Here is a 16,721-nt window from a genome sequence, read left to right on the forward strand (position 1 = left end):
CCTTTTACTTTGTCCTGACTTAATCTGAGTTTGTTTACTTGGTTTGGCTTGACCTAAAAAGAGGGCAAGAATAGGGGACCATACGGATTGCCCCCTACAAAGATGGCGGCGACCAGCACGTCTTGCCAGGAGGATCTGCCCCAAACAAAGATGGCGGAGGTAAGAGTGGCTTGACGAGAGGACCAGCCCCAACAAAGATGGAATCCGACCAGCGTGACTCGAGGGTGGATCTGCCCCCTACAAAGATGGCGGCGGCGGCCTGGTGGCCTTATGCCACCAACAAAGATGGCCGAGGCGGGTCCACCTCCTTCCGGCAGAACGCCCATCACAAAGATGGCGGGGGCGGTCCTTCCCACTTCCCCCCCCCCCCCCCCAAATGATCACACGGCCCGTCTCAAAGATGGCCGCCGCCCTCCATTGCCCCATAGCAACCGTGCCCTCCCCTCCCCTCCCCCCTCAACACCACCCCCCCCCCCCCCCCCGGGGGGGCATTTAAAACATTAAACCCTGGGCTGAGAGTTGATTGGGAGGAAGGTGGAAGATGATGCCGGGGAGGAGATCAAAAACATTAATGTTTTGGAAGAGGCTTTAGGGCCGGGTCCGCCCCCGGCGCTCGGATTGGTCAGGCCGGTGAGAGGCGGGAGGCGCTGATTGGCCGGGGCGGCTGTCAATCAGGTGCCGGCGGCCACTTCCGGCTTTGGAGGGTGGATTGTGTCCCATGGAGATTGTGTGTTGGCCTGGGCAGCCCTAAAGGCAGCTTTTACCCCCCTCCCCGGCCAGACCTGCCCCCTGGAAGCTGCAGGGCAGCACTGAGGGTGACTTTGCCACACAAAGCACCCCCCTCGTGCCACCCCCAGAGCCCGGGGCGTTGGCTGATCGCCCGCCGTGACCTTTGACCCTCCCCCAGGTCAAAGGGGAGAGGGGACGCCAACTCGGGGTGGGCCCTGGGCCCCGCCGCCCAATGGAGGCCGCCCGGGAGGTGGTCCTGCACGGGGAGTTTGGGGCGGCGGGTCCCCGGGGAGCCCGCTACGCCCTGACGCTGACCCAGGGCGAGCTGCACGTCCAGCGGCTGAGCCCCCGGCCGGAGGATGAGCGGCGGCTGGTGCTGCCACTGCGCCACGTGCTGGAGTGCCGGCCGCTCGCCCGGGCGGCCGGGGAAGGGCGGCTGAGGGAGGCGGGGGGTGAAGAGGGGGTGCCGGAGGAGGAGGCGGCCCACTTTGCCCTCTACTGCTATCTGCCCCGGAAACGCAAGGTGGTGGGCAGCGCGCGGGGCCGACAGAGGCTGGTCAAGACCTTCCGGGTGGACGGCGCGCCCAGCCGACAGGAGAACCAGGCCGTGGCCGAGAGGTGGGCCACCGCAATCAAGTGCCTTCTGCTCGGCATTCAGCTACCCGGCGAGGGGGACGGGAGCTGCCCGGGCACTGCAGGTGAGGGAGACGCAGCCACTCTTTACCTGTGGGTGAGGGTGGGAGGGTTGTGAGTCTCTCACTCGCTGTGGGTGAGGGTAGTGAGGGAGACGGGAGTCTCTCACTCGCTGTGGGTGAGGGTGGTGAGGGAGACGGGAGTCTCTCACTCGCTGTGGGTGAGGGGAGTGAGGGAGACGGGAGTCTCTCACTCGCTGTGGGTGAGGGTGGTGAGGGAGACGGGAGTCTCTCACTCGCTGTGGGTGAGGGTAGTGAGGGAGACGGGTGTCTCTCACTCGCTGTGGGTGAGGGGAGTGAGGGAGACGGGAGTCTCTCACTCGCTGTGGGTGAGGGTAGTGAGGGAGACGGGAGTCTCTCGCTCGCTGTGGGTGAGGGTAGTGAGGGAGACGGGAGTCTCTCACTCGCTGTGGGTGAGGGTAGTGAGGGAGACGGGAGTCTCTCGCTCGCTGTGGGTGAGGGTAGTGAGGGAGACGGGAGTCTCTCGCTCGCTGTGGGTGAGGGTAGTGAGGGAGACGGGAGTCTCTCACTCGCTGTGGGTGAGGGTAGTGAGGGAGACGGGAGTCTCTCACTCGCTGTGGGTGAGGGTAGTGAGGGAGACGGGAGTCTCTCACTCGCTGGGAGTGAGGGAGACGGAGTCTCTCACTCGCTGTGGGTGAGGGTAGTGAGGGAGACGGGAGTCTCACTCCCTGTGGGTGAGGGTGGTGAGGGAGCCGTCACTGGTCGATGTGGTTTTTAACAGATTGTGTGTGTCTATCTCTGTACAGCAATCACCGCAAGCCTTCTTCCCAAACCCCGGAGACTCCTGTTGTTCGTGAACCCTCGCAGTGGACGTTCCCTGGCTATGAGCTACTGTGAAAAGCACATTCTCCCCATGATCCTGGAGGCGAACATCAGCTACAACCTCATCTGTACCGGTAAGACGGCCCTCGAACTGCAGAAAGCACCTTGACTGGGGTTTGTGTGTTGCCTGGGCTCCCGGGACTTGGGTCAGATTACAGAGCAGATTCACCCTCACTGTCCCCAGGGGTGTAGTGCAATCTAGTCGGTCTTATTAAGCTGTTTGTACCGTGGCTGTTTATTAATGAGTAAAAAACAGTCATCTCCATTGGATAAAGGGCCCACGTGAGGATCTGTCCCAGTGTTTGAGACTACACACAGCTGTAATCTTGGACACGTCAATCATAAAAACATCAGAACTAGGAGCAGGAGGAGGCCATCTGCCCCCTCGGGCCTGCTCCGCCATTCAATAAGATCATGGCTGATCTTTCTGTGGACTCAGCTCCGCTTACCCGCCCACTCACCATAACCCTTAATTCCTTCACTGTTCAAAAATTTATCTATCTTTGCCTGAAAAACATTCAATGAGGTCGCCTCAACTGCTTCACTGGGCGGGGAATTCCACAGATTCACAACCCTTTGTGTGAAGAAGTTCCTCCTCAACTCAGTCCTAAATCTGCTTCCCCTTATTTTGAGGCTATGCCCCCTAGTTCTAGTTTCACCTGCCAGTGGAAACAACTTCCCTGCTTCTATCTTATCTATTCCCTTCATAATGTTATATGTTTCTATAAGATCTCCCCTCATTCTTCTGAATTCCAATGAGTATAGCCCCAGTCTACTCAGTCTCTCCTCATAAGCCAACCCTCTCAACTCCGGAATCAACCTAGTGAATCTCCTCTGCACCCCCTCCAGTGCCAGTATATCCTTTCTCAAGTAAGGAGACCAAAACTGTACACAGTACTCCAGGTGTGGCCTCACCAGCACCTTATACAGCTGCAACATAACCTCCCTGTTGTTAAACTCCATCCCTCTCGCAATGAAGGACAAAATTCCATTTGCCTTCTTAATTACCTGCTGCACCTGCAAACCAACTCCTTGTGCTTCCTGCACAAGGACACCCAGGTCCCTCTGCACAGCAGAATGCTGCAATTTTTTACCATTTAAGTAATAGTCCATTTTGCTGTTATTCCGACCAAAATGGATGTCCTCACATTTACCAACATTGTACTCCATCTTCCAGACCCCCTCAGGTCCCCCCTCAGCCTTCTCTGCTCTCAGGAAAACAGCCCCAGCCTCTCCTCATAGCTGAAACACTCCGTCCCAGGCAGCGTCCTGGTGAATCTCCTCTGCACTCCCTCCAGTGCAATCACATCCTTCCGATAATGTGGCGACCGGAACTGCGCACAGTGCTCCAGCTGTGGCCTCACCAGGGTTTTATACAACTCCATCTTAACTTCCCTGCATTTATATTCTGTGCCTTGGCAAGAGGTCCGAGGCTGGGAATCCTGCGGAGAGTAACTCACCTCCTGACTCCCCCCAAAGCCTGTCCACCATCTACAAGGACACAAGTCAGGAGTGGGATGGAATACTCTCCACTTGCCTGGATGAGTGCGGCTCCCAACAACACTCGAGAAGCTCGACACCACCCAGGACAAAGCAGCCCCGCTCGATCGACACGCTAACCCCCACCTTCAACACTCACTCCCTCCACCACCGACGCACAGAGGCAGCCGTGTGTACCATCTACAAGATGCACTGCAGCGACTCACCAAGGCTCCTTCAACAGCACCTTCCAAACCCACCACCTCTACCACCTAGAAGGACAAGGGCAGCAGACACATGGGGAACACCACCACCTGCAAGCTCCCCCTCCGAGCCCCACACACACCATCCTGACTTGGAAATATATCGGCCGTCTCAAGTTAGTGAGGATGTTAACCGAGACGCTCGCATTCCGGGGCAGAGGGAAAGCCCAGCACCTTGGACTCTCGTCCAGGACACGTGGTTGTGTTGGTGTTCTGTGTGCGCGCGCCATCCCGATCTCGTGAATCCTCCCCAGGAAAGTTTGGATTGGAGTAGCTCCCGGAAACATCCAATCACGTCAAAAACACTGGGCTGAAATGACTGGGCCTCGTGTTGGGGGTGTGGCATCACTGTTCTTCTGGCCCGTTTCGGGTATTGCGCCCCTCTGGCTGGGAGACCCTGTTTCACTGAACCGGGGGGGGGGTGGGGGGAGTGTTGATTCATCGCACGAGCTTGCTTTCTGCCCTCGATATGTTGGCTGCCGCTGGACCAGCCTTCCAACTGTATTCATTAACCCGGAGAATCCGTCCGCGACGGGGAGAGTAATGATGCAAGCTCCGCACTCTCTCTCTCCATGCTGGTTTATACACACAGCTCTAGCAAAGACCAGGCTCGCGTGTGCGTGCGTGAGTGACAAGAGTGTGTGAGAATATCTACACTTCAGCAACTTTTAGTGCTTAAATCAAAATAACTCCCTGACACTCTCTCCGTAAAAGCAACAAGTAACACTTCATTTATCTAACAGCGAACAGGTTAACTCAACGATTAACAAACCGAAAAACATGATTCTAATGGAATGCTGTTTAGCTCGATACAATTCCCACTTCGTAACAAAAAAAATAGAACTTCTAGTCACTCTCAACCAGGTTTGTTGCTTTCTGGGATGCGCAGGTTAACGTGCGGGTTCAGCCGGCAGTTAGGAAGGCAAATGCAATGTTAGCATTCATGTCGAGGGGGCTAGAATACAAGAGCAGGGATGCACTCCTGAGGCTGTATAAGGCTCTGGTCAAACCCCATTTGGAGTATTGTGAGCAGCTCTGGGCCCCGTATCTAAGGAAGGATGTGCCGGCCTTGGAAAGGGTCCAGAGGAGGTTCACAAGAATGATCGCTGGAATGAAGAGCTTGTCGTATGAGGAACGGTTGAGGACTCTGGGTCTGTACTCGTTGGGAGTTTAGAAGGATGAGGGGGGATCTTATTGAAACTTGCAGGATACTGCGAGGCCTGGATAGAGTGGACGTGGAGAGGATGTTTCCACTGGCAGGAAAAACTAGAACCAGAGGGCACAACCTCAGGCTAAAGGGACGATCCTTTGAAACAGAGATGAGGAGGAATTTCTTCAGCCAGAGAGTGGGGAATGTGTGGAACTCTTTGCCGCAGAAGGCTGTGGAGGCCGGGTCATTGAGTGTCTTTAAGACAGAGATAGATAGGTTCTTGATTAATAAGGGGATCAGGGGTTATGGGGAAAAGGCAGGAGAATGGGGATGAGAAAAATATCAGCCATGATTGAATGGCGGAGCAGACTCGATGGGCCGAGTGGCGTCATTCCGCTCCTATGTCTTATGGTCTTATTGGACCTTCTTTATCTTCTGTTTTCACTATCTTCTGTTGGTACCTTTACGATTGAGATGAGGATTTCTTTTAAGACATAAATGTGGCTGTTACACTGGCAGACAGTTGCTGGCTGTGTCTCTCTGTCGCTCTCTAGCTGTGAACTGTAGCAGACGCAGTTGCTGGCAGAGGGAGTGGTTGTCTGGCAGCTGGGAGCTGGCTTTTATACCCCTGATGACATACCAAAAATCCCCACGATCGGATTGGTTTACAGGTTATCAAAACATCAAATTCAAATCTGATAGGCTGCTGCTGTTCCAATGCCCGGTGTAAACTGATTGGTTCAAACTTAAAAACACGTTCTGTTATCTTGGGAGCACGACTGCCTCGCCTCGCGACACAATATTTCGCTCTGTGTACTGCATGCACCTCCACCTCTTCAGTGAAGAGAAAACACCCCCACCGTTTTGTTTTAAACAGACCACGCAACGCTTTCTGCTCTTAGCATTCTTACAATTGTTTTATAACTCAACAACTTCACACCTTTTCCCCCCTTAAAGGAAATGAACCACCATCATGAACAGATGGCTTCATTTTTTCTCTCTTAAACTCGCAATGAAGCACCTGCAGCAACATTTTCACAACCCGTAACGTCTACAATCTGTAAATTAAATGCTTGTAAATAAGACTCCGAGAAAATAGTCTGGCGTTCTTGTCCTTGAATCTTTCCAGAAGTGTCAAAGGATTGCGATCGGTATACACAATCGTCTCTGATGCATTATTTGTAACATAAATATTAAAACGTTGTAAGGCCGTTACTAAACTCAATAACTCCTCTTCAATTGTGGAATATTTTGTCTGGTGGATATTGAGTTTTAAAAAAATAACCGATTGACTTTTCAATTCCACAATCATCCTCCGGTAACAACCCGGCTCCAATCCCGACACCGCTGACTTCGATGACAACTTTAAAGGGTTTCACATAATTTGGTGTGGCTCAAAACTGCTGTGGTTAAAACTGCTTCCAAATTCTCAAATACCTCCTGGCATTGTTCTGTCCACTGAAATTTCAAGTTCTTTTTGAACAAGTCCGTCAAGGGTGCCGCTACGCGACGCAATTTGTACAAATTTCCTGTAGAATCCACTCCATTCTAAAAATCGTAGCACTTCCCTCTTCGAGGATGGTCTTGGAAATTCCTCGATGGTCTTAGTCTTCACGTTTCTTGGTGTCATCCGTCCGTATCTGATGTTTTGTCCGAAGAATGTCACTCGCGCCTTCGCAAGTTTTTGTTTTTGCCAAGTTTATGACCAACTTTGCCTTCCGTAGTCTCTGGAAGAGCTCCGCCAAACACTCCATGTGATCTGTTCATGAATGGCGAAAGATCAGTCAGTCATCAGCGCATTTAGCCAATCCTGCAACAACTCTGTTCACAAGCCTTTGAAAAGTAGCTGCTGCGTTTTTCATCCCAGAGGACATTGCGTTAAATTGATATAGCCCATTTGGGGTTACAGAGGCAGAAACTCCTTCTGCTCTCTCCAACAAAGGTAGTTGCCAGTAACCGCAAACTAAGTCCAACTTTGTGATGTGAGTGGCTTCTCCTACTTTTCCCACACAATCCTCCCGCCTTGGAATTGGATACGAGTCAGGTTAGTCACAGCATTGACCTTCCGATAATCTACGCAGAATTGCTGAGTAACATCACGTTGTGAACCAAGATGATCGGCGAACTCCACTCGCTTTGACTCAGCTCTGTAACGCCTTCTTGTAGCATGGCTTCCACTTCCTGCTGCTTCATCAATTGGGCCAGTGGGCTGACGAATGGCAGATGGAGTTTAATTTAGATAAATGCGAGGTGATGCATTTTGGTAGATTGAACCAGGGCAGGATTTACTCAGTTAATGGTAGGGCGTTGGGGAGAGTTACAGAACAAAGAGATCGAGGGGTACAGGTTCATAGCTCCCTGAAAGTGGAGTCACAGGTGGACAGAGTGGTGAAGAAGGCATTCGGCATGCTTGGTTTCATCGGTCAGAACATTGAATACAGGAGTTGGGACGTCTTGTTGAAGTTGTACAAGACATTGGTAAGGCCACACTTGGAATACTGTGTGCAATTCTGGTCACCCTATTATAGAAAGAATATTATTAAACTAGAAAGAGTGCAGAAAAGATTTACTAGGATGCTACCGGGACTTGATGGATTGAGTTATAAGGAGAGGCTGGGTAGACTGGGACGTTTTTCTCTGGAGCGTAGGAGGCTGAGGGGTGATTTTATAGAGGTCTATAAAATAATGAGGGGCACAGATCAGCTAGATAGTCAATATCTTTTCCCAAAGATAGGGGAGTCTAAAGCTAGAGGGCATAGGTTTAAGGTGAGAGGGGAGAGATACAAAAGTGCCCAGAGGGGCAATTTTTTCACAGAGGGTGGTGAGTATCTGGAACGAGCTGCCAGAGGTAGTAGTAGAGGCGGGTACAATTTTGTCTTTTAAAAAGCATTTAGACAGTTACATGGGTACGATGGGTATAGAGGGATATGGGCCAAATGCGGGCAATTGGGATTAGCTTAGGGGTTTTTAAAAGAAAGGGTGGTGTGGACAAGTTGGGCCGAAGGGCCTGTTTCCATGCTGTAAACCTCTATGACTCTACGCTCTGAGAGGATTAAGCCGATAGGGGTGTTGTTTTATTGGAACAGCATTCCCTATATCAAACTCAAGTACTACATCATTCGTCCTCCCCATTCTATTTCTACACAGATCCTCATAGCAGTGTAACAAGTCTTTCAATTCAGTGCTCTGTTCCTGGAACAGATAGCTCACTACCCTATTCCATTCCGTAAGGATTTCTTCATTATTCAACTTATTTGTAGAAGTTAGCACTGCTGCCTCACAGCGCCAGGAACCCGGGTCCGATTCCCGGCCTGGGTCACTGTCTGTGTGGACTATGTACGCACTCCCCGTGTCTGCGTGGGTTTACTCCGGGTGCTCCGGTTTCCTCCCACATTCTGAAAGACGTGCTGGTTAGGGTGCATTGACCCGAACAGGCGCCGGAGTGTGGGCGACCAGGGGAATTTCACAGTAACTTCATTGCGGTGTTAATGTAAGCCTTACTTGTGACTAATAAATAAACTTTAAACTTTTACCCTGAGGCACATCAAAATCCAAATCATCTGGATTGGATTCCTCACTCTGAGTGGCAGTAACTAATACCTGTTTCTCTGGTTCCCTTCCCCTGATGTGGAGATGCCGGCGTTGGACTGGGGTAAGCACAGTAAGAAGTCTCACAACACCAGGTTAAAGTCCAACAGGTTTATCTGGTAGCAAAAGCCAAAAGAGACTCCCTTTCCCTGTCGGAGTACTGTTTCAGCATGTTCACATTACATACCCTGTAGATCTTTTTCCCTATCTGGCATCTTTACCAGATAATTCACCTGACTTAACTTCTTCTCGGATAGGAACCACTAAACCTCGCTTTGAAGGGATCTCCTACCACTGGAAATAGCGCCAGTACTTTAGCCCCACGGGCAAACTTATGAACTTTAGATTTCTTATCTGCTGCTTGCTTCATTTGGTGCTGGGCCACCTTCAAATGTTGTCCCGCTAATTCACCCGCTCTGTGTAATCTTTCTCTCACATTCATAACCCAGCTGTGAGATCTCTGACCTGCCAACTTTTCCTGAATTAATTTTAAAGATGCTCTTTCTTCATGTCTGAATATCAACTCAAATGGAGTACACGGAGTCGATTCATTCGGAGTATCTCCAATAGCAAATAATAGAAATGGGCTACATTCATCCCAATCAGGTGGGTAATCCTGGGAATAAGCCCTCAACATGGTCGATAGGGTCCGATGTCACCTTTCCAATGCTCCCTGGGATTCAGGATGGTACACACTCGGTGTAAAGTGTCTGATCCTAAACTATCCATGACCTCCTCAAATAATTTGGCAGTAAACGTGGACCCTTGGTTTGACTGAATCTCCCTGGGTAATCCATTATTAAATAATCCATTATTAAAGATGAGATCGCAGAGTATTTGGAAGTGCAGGATAAAATAGGACTGGGTCAGTGCGGCTTCATCAAGGGGAGGTCATGTCTGACAAATCTGTTAGAGTTCTTTGAGGAGGTAACGAGGAAGTTAGATAAAGGAGAACCAGTGGATGTGATTTATTGAGATTTCCAGAAGGCCTTTGACAAGGTGCCACATAGGAGACTGTTAAATAAGTTAAGAGCACATGGTGTTAAGGGTAAGATCCTGGCATGGATAGAGGATTGGTTGACTGGCAGAAGACAGAGAGTGGGGATAAAGGGGTCTTTTTCAGGATGGCAGCCGGTGACTAGTGGAGTGCCTCAGGGGTCAGTGCTGGGACCACAAACTTTTCACAATATACATAAACGATCTGGAGGAAGGAACTGAAGGCACTGTTGCTAAGTTTGCAATGATACAAAGATATGTAGAGGGACAGGTAGTATTGAGGTAGCAGGGGGACTGCAGAAGGACTTGGACAGGTTAGGAGAGTGGGCAAAGAAGCGGCAGATGGAATACAATGTGGAAAAGTGTGAGGTTACTCACTTTGGAAGGAGGAATGGAGGCACAGACTATTTTCTAAATGGGAAAATGCTGAGGAAATGAGAAACACAAAGGGATTTGGGATCATTGTTTAAGATTCTCTTAAGGTTAACGTGCAGGTTCAGTCGGCAGTTAGGAAGGTAAATGCAATGTTAGCATTCATATCGAGAGGGCAAGAATACAAGAGCGGGGATGTACTTCTGAGTGTATAAGGCTCTGGTCAGACCCCATTTGGAGTATTGTGAGCAGTTTTGGGCCCCGTGTCTAAGGAAGGATGTGCTGGCCTTGGAAAGGGTCCAGAGGACGTTCACAAGAATGATCCCTGGAATGAAGAGCTTGTCGCATGAGGAACGGTTGAGGACTCTGGGTCTGTACTCGTTGGAGTTTAGAAGGATGAGGGGGGATCTTATTGAAACTTACAGGATACTGCGAGGCCTGGATAGAGTGGACGTGGAGAGGATGTTTCCACTAGGAGGAAAAACTAGAACCAGAGGGAACAACCTCAGGCTAAAGGGACGATCCTTTAAAACAGAGATGAGGAGGAATTTCTTCAGCCAGAGAGTGGTGAATCTGTGGAACTCTTTGCCGCAGAAGGCTGTGGAGGCCAGGTCATTGAGTGTCTTTAAGACAGAGATAGATAGGTTCTTGATCAATAAGGGGATCAGGGATTATGGGGAAAAGGCAGGAGAATGGGGATGAGAAAAATATCAGCCATGATTGAATGGCGGAGCAGACTCGATGGGCCGAGTGGCCTCATTCTGCTCCTATGTCTTATGGTCTTATAAAGCAACTCCTTCATAACCTTTTGTGCCTTGACTTTCCGTAATGGAATTGCCTCTGGAAACCTGGTAGACACGTTCATTACGGTTCGCAAATACTGGTTCCCACTTTTGGTTTTAGGGAGGGGACCTACACAATTATAACCCATGTAAAAGGTTCTTCAAATGTGGGAATTGGTGTCAGAGGTGCGGGTTTTATCACTGGCTTTGCCTTTCCTACCATCTGACATGATGACAGGTATGACAAAATTCTGTCATATCTTTATATAATCCAGATGGTTCTGCCATCTGGTGAACTTCCACCCGTTTCTCATCTGCACTCACCAGCCAAGGTCTCAATTTCCACCTTAAGACTTTATCCTTGGACAACAGCATTTTGGAATACACTCTGATTCCGTTTCCACGTGAGCTTTATGATATAAATCCCTTATCGCCTCATGTTTCTGTTGTAGCTCCAGCAATCTTTCAGAGCTAAACACCTCTGCCTGATCCTCAACCTGCCTCGGTACTTCCTTTACCCTCTCATCAGAGTGTCAGCTAACCGAACCTCAACTCCTTCATCTTTCTCTGTTGTTCTCCCTTCCTGTTTTAACTCACGGCTGTGGGATTTTGTCACCGGAAAAACTCCGGGCTATTTTTCTTCGAACTCCTCAGTTCCCGGATTCTTTTTTCTGGCTTTTCCACTGCAGTGGGCATCACTGCCGCCAGTGCTCCAGCTGTATCGTTTCCAAGGATAAACTGTATTCCTGGAATAGCCAAGTTTTCCATCACTCCCGCTATCACTCCCCCCAGTCTGGATTGGACTTTCCAGCCTGATCCTCCACAGGGGAACACTACTCCCCTCTGCGTTTGTTCCACAGATCACCACTCTCTCGGGCAATATTACAGAAGGAGTACAAATATTATTATTTCTTACTGTTGGAGACAGACTAGCTCCCGTACCTCTCAATATTTTAACATTTACCAACTCCCCTTGTCCTACCTGAGTAAACCTTACCCACATAGGTGAAATCTTTGAAAAGATCAGGCGCTACCTTACCATCCAGCCCGTGCCGAGGCTGTGCACTCCTTCAGCCCCCTTAACTTCTCACGTGATTTCCTTCACTGCTCTAACTAATCCCAATGTTTGAGCCTCTTTTACCACATCCTCTTTCCCAGTGTCTTTCTTAAGTCAGCACTTTGTGAGTCGCACTTTATCAAGTGAAAACACCGAGGTCTCTCACCTCTTTTACACCCGGTTGGGTTTTGTTTTTCACAGGTGGTAAACTGTTCCCAGTGTGATCTACATGTTGTCTTGCATTGAAGGACCTGCCTCTCTCCCGCTTTTTATCCCTGACGGAATGAAATTGTTGTCAGAAGCTAGATTTCCATTGATGCACCAATGTGTGTTCATCTGCCATCTCTGCAGCTCTTCCCACTGTTTTAACTTTCTGTTCCTCAACATGAGTTCTTATCACTTCTGGAAGTGAGTTTTTAAACTCCTCCAGAAGAATAATATCTAATTGCCTCATGTGTTTTTCCGATCTTCAATCCCGGCCCCAAACAAGAGGGAAAAGGGGTTCGCCACTTATCTCAGTCCCATTTTTCCAAGCCCTCACGAGTTGCCTCATAACTTTGCTTTGATGAGGGGTCACCCCCTCTGCCTCTGTTGCAAGGGGATCCCCCCACCCCCCGCCCAAAGAACTGTGTGTAAACCGCCTCGTCCTTTACCCAGATCCCACGACGCAAGGGATTTCAGTTCACACCAAGAGAGATGGGGAGACTGGGAGGGGTCGTTCTCCTTTGAGCGGAGAAGGTTAAGGGGGAGATTGAATCGAGGCGTTCCGAATCGGGGAAGGGGGTTTGTGACGGGGGTCGATAAGGAGAAACTGTTCCCAGCGACAGGAGGGTCGGGGACCAGAGGGGGACACAGATTGAAGGCGATCGGGAAAAGAACCAGAGGGGGTGAGGGGGGGGGGGGGGGGTGAGGGGGGGGCGGGTGAGGGGAGGGAATGTTTATTGTGAACGCAGCGAGTTGTTGTGATCTGGAAGGCGCTGCCTGAAAGGGCGGCGGAAGCAGATTCAACAGAATCATAGCATCCCTACAGTGCAGAAGGAGGCCATTTGGCCCATCGAGTCTGCACCGACCACAATCCCACTCAGGCCCTATCCCCATATCCCCACATATTTACCCGCTAATCCCTCTAACCTACGCATCCCAGGACACTAAGGGGCAATTTTTTAGCATGGCCAATTAACCTAGCCCGCATATCTTTGGACTGTGGGAGGAAACCGGAGCACCCGGAGGAAACCCACGCAGACACGGGGAGAATATGCAAACTCCACACAGACAGTGACCCAAGCCGGGAATCGAACCCGGGTCCCTGGAGCTGTGAAGCAGCAGCGCTAACCACTGTGCTACCATGCCGCCCCAGGAACTTTCCAAAGGGGCAACTGGAGAAATACTCGATGGGGAAAGATTTACAGAGAGATGGAGAGGGAGGGGGGAGGGAGTGGATCACTCGTTCACAGGGCCAGCAGGGGAAAGGAGGGGCTGAATGGCACCTTCCTGTAATGTTTGAGGATGTCTGTTTGTCTCAATGTGAATGGAATCCGTTCAGTCTTCATCAGCATTCCCTGTCTCCCAAAGAACATCAGAACCACGCCCGGGAACTCATCCAGAACATCGAACTGTGCGAGTGGGATGGAATCGTCATCGTCTCTGGGGACGGACTCCTGTACGAGGTAAGCACGAGGCAAAACCCCCTCTACACTGTCCCCATCAAACACTCCCAGGACAGGTACAGCACGGGGTTAGATACAGAGTAAAGCTCCCTCTACACTGTCCCCATCAAACACCCCCAGGACAGGTACAGCACGGGGTTAGATACAGAGTGACGCTCCCTCTACACTGTCCCCCATCAAACACTCCCAGGACAGGTACAGCACGGGGTTAGATACAGAGTAAAGCTCCCTCTACACTGTCCCCCATCAAACACTCCCAGGACAGGTACAGCACGGGGTTAGATACAGAGTAAAGCTCCCTCTACACTGTCCCCATCAAACACTCCCAGGAAAGGGACAGCACAGGGTTAGATACAGAGTAAAGCTCCCTCTACACTGTCCCCATCAAACACTCCCAGGACAGGTAGAGCACGGGGTTAGATACAGAGTAAAGCTCCCTCTACACTGTCCCCATCAAACACCCCCAGGACAGGTACAGCACGGGGTTAGATACAGAGGAAAGCTCCCTCTACACTGTCCCCATCAAACACTCCCAGGACAGGTACAGCACAGGGTTAGATACAGAGTAAAGCTCCCTCTACACTGTCCCCATCAAACACTCCCAGGACAGGTACAGCACGGGGTTAGATACAGAGTAAAGCTCCCTCTACACTGTCCCCATCAAACACTCCCAGGACAGGTACAGCACGGGGTTAGATACAGAGTAAAGCTCCCTCTACACTGTCCCCATCAAACACTCCCAGGACAGGTACAGCACGGGGTTAGATACAGAGTGACGCTCCCTCTACACTGTCCCCCATCAAACACTCCCAGGACAGGTACAGCACGGGGTTAGATACAGAGGAAAGCTCCCTCTACACTGTCCCCATCAAACACTCCCAGGACAGGTACAGCACAGGGTTAGATACAGAGTAAAGCTCCCTCTACACTGTCCCCATCAAACACTCCCAGGACAGGTACAGCACAGGGTTAGATACAGAGTAAAGCTCCCTCTACACTGTCCCCATCAAACACTCCCAGGACAAGTACAGCACAGGGTTAGATACAGAGTAAAGCTCCCTCTACACTGTCCCCATCAAACACCCCCAGGACAGGTACAGCACGGGGTTAGATACAGAGTAAAGCTCCCTCTACACTGTCCCCATCAAACACCCCCAGGACAGGTACAGCACGGGGTTAGATACAGAGTAAAGCTCCCTCTACACTGCCCCCATCAAACACTCCCAGGACAGGTACAGCACGGGGTTAGATACAGAGTAAAGCTCCCTCTGCACTGTCCCCATCAAACACTCCCAGGACAGGTACAGCACGGGGTTAGATACAGAGTAAAGCTCCCTCTACACTGTCCCCATCAAACACTCCCAGGACAGGTACAGCACGGGGTTAGATACAGAGTAAAGATCCCTCTACACTGTCCCCCATCATACACTCCCAGGACAGGTACAGCACGGGGTTAGATACAGAGTAAAGCTCCCTCTGCACTGTCCCCATCAAACACTCCCAGGACAGGTACAGCACGGCGTTAGATACAGAGTAAAGCTCCCACTACACTGTCCCCATCAAACACCTCCCAGGACAGGTACAGCACGGGGTTAGATACAGAGTAAAGCTCCCTGTACACTGTCCCCATCAAACACTCCCAGGACAGGTACAGCACGGGGTTAGATACAGAGTTAAAGCTCCCACTACACTGTCCCCATCAAACACTCCCAGGACAGGTACAGCACGGGGTTAGATACAGAGTAAAGCTCCCTCTACACTGTCCCCATCAAACACTCCCAGGACAGGGACAGCACGGGGTTAGATACAGAGTAAAGCTCCCTCTACACTGTCCCCATCAAACACTCCCAGGACAGGTACAGCACGGGGTTAGATACAGAGTAAAGCTCCCTCTACACTGTCCCCATCAAACACTCCCAGGACAGGTACAGCACGGGGTAGATACAGAGTAAAGCTCCCTCTACACTGTCCCCATCAAACACTCCCAGGACAGGTACAGCACGGGTTAGATACAGAGTAAAGCTCCCACTACACTGTCCCCATCAAACACTCCCAGGACAGGTACAGCACGGGGTTAGATACAGAGTAAAGCTCCCTCTACACTGTCCCCATCAAACACTCCCAGGACAGATACAGGATGATGATATCAATCCACTTGTTGTTTTTCTGTCCAGGTTATTAATGGGTTGATGGAGCGACCGGATTGGGAGAAAGCGATTGAGATGCCAGTGGGGATTCTCCCTGCAGGATCTGGGAATGCCGTGGCTGCTGCCGTTAATCACAATGCAGGGTAGGTGCGGGGAATGTGGGAATCATCAACTGGGATCCCGGTCGGGGGGGGAAAGTGGCAGGAGGAGAGGAGCAGAGGTCAGCATCGATCAGCCATGATGAGATAGAATGGCAGGGCAGGCTTGAAGGCCGAATGGCCTGTGTTCTTGAGTTTGCACTCGCGCCCTCCCACTCCCCCCCCCTCGCCCCCTCCCACTCCCCCCCCTCGCCCCCCACCGCCCCCCCTCCACTCCCCCCCCCCCCTCGCCCCCCACCGCCCCCCCCCTCGCCCCCCCCCCTCGCCCCCCACCGCCCCCCTCCCACACCCCCCACCGCCCCCCTCCCACACCCCCCACCCCTCTCGCCGCCCCCCCCTCCCACACCCCCCACCCCTCCCACACCCCCCACCCCTCTCGCCCCCCTCCCCTCTCGCCCCCCACCGCCCACCACCCCCACCCTCTCGCCCCCCCCTCCCACTCCCCTCTCGCCCCCCCCTCCCACTCCCTCTCGCCCCCCCTCCACTCCCCTCCCGCCCCCCCTCTCGCCCCCCCTCTCGCCCCCCACCCCCCCCCCCCTCCCCCCCCCCCTCTCGCCCCCCCCTCTCTCGCCCCCCCCTCTTCGCCCCCCCTCTCTCCCCCTCTCTCGCCCCCCCTCTCTCGCCCCCCCTCTCTCGCCCCCCCCTCTCTCGCCCCCCCCTCTCTCGCCCCCCCCCTCTCTCGCCCCCCCCTCTCTCGCCCCCCCCTCTCTGCCCCCCCTCTCTCGCCCCCCCTCGCTGCCCCCCCCTCTCTCGCCCCCCCTCTCTCGCCCCCCCCTCTCTCGCCCCCCCCCTCTCTCG

At 52.0% G+C, this 16,721-nt stretch overlaps 1 protein-coding gene across 1 annotated transcript; it reads left to right on the forward strand.

Annotated features, from left to right (window-relative positions):
- The first annotated feature begins 704 nt into the window (after window positions 1–704).
- On the forward strand, window positions 705–15,929 carry LOC144489829 (sphingosine kinase 2-like). The gene is made up of 4 exons (XM_078207673.1): window positions 705–1,427; window positions 2,189–2,338; window positions 13,524–13,618; window positions 15,793–15,929. The coding sequence occupies exons 1-4, from the start codon at window positions 962–964 to the stop codon at window positions 15,910–15,912; spliced, it is 831 nt and encodes a 276-aa protein (XP_078063799.1). The 5' UTR covers window positions 705–961; the 3' UTR covers window positions 15,913–15,929.
- The last annotated feature ends 792 nt before the right edge of the window (window positions 15,930–16,721 follow it).

Source organism: Mustelus asterias, unplaced genomic scaffold (genome assembly GCF_964213995.1).
Source record: "Mustelus asterias unplaced genomic scaffold, sMusAst1.hap1.1 HAP1_SCAFFOLD_2587, whole genome shotgun sequence".
Lineage (NCBI taxonomy): Eukaryota > Metazoa > Chordata > Chondrichthyes > Carcharhiniformes > Triakidae > Mustelus > Mustelus asterias.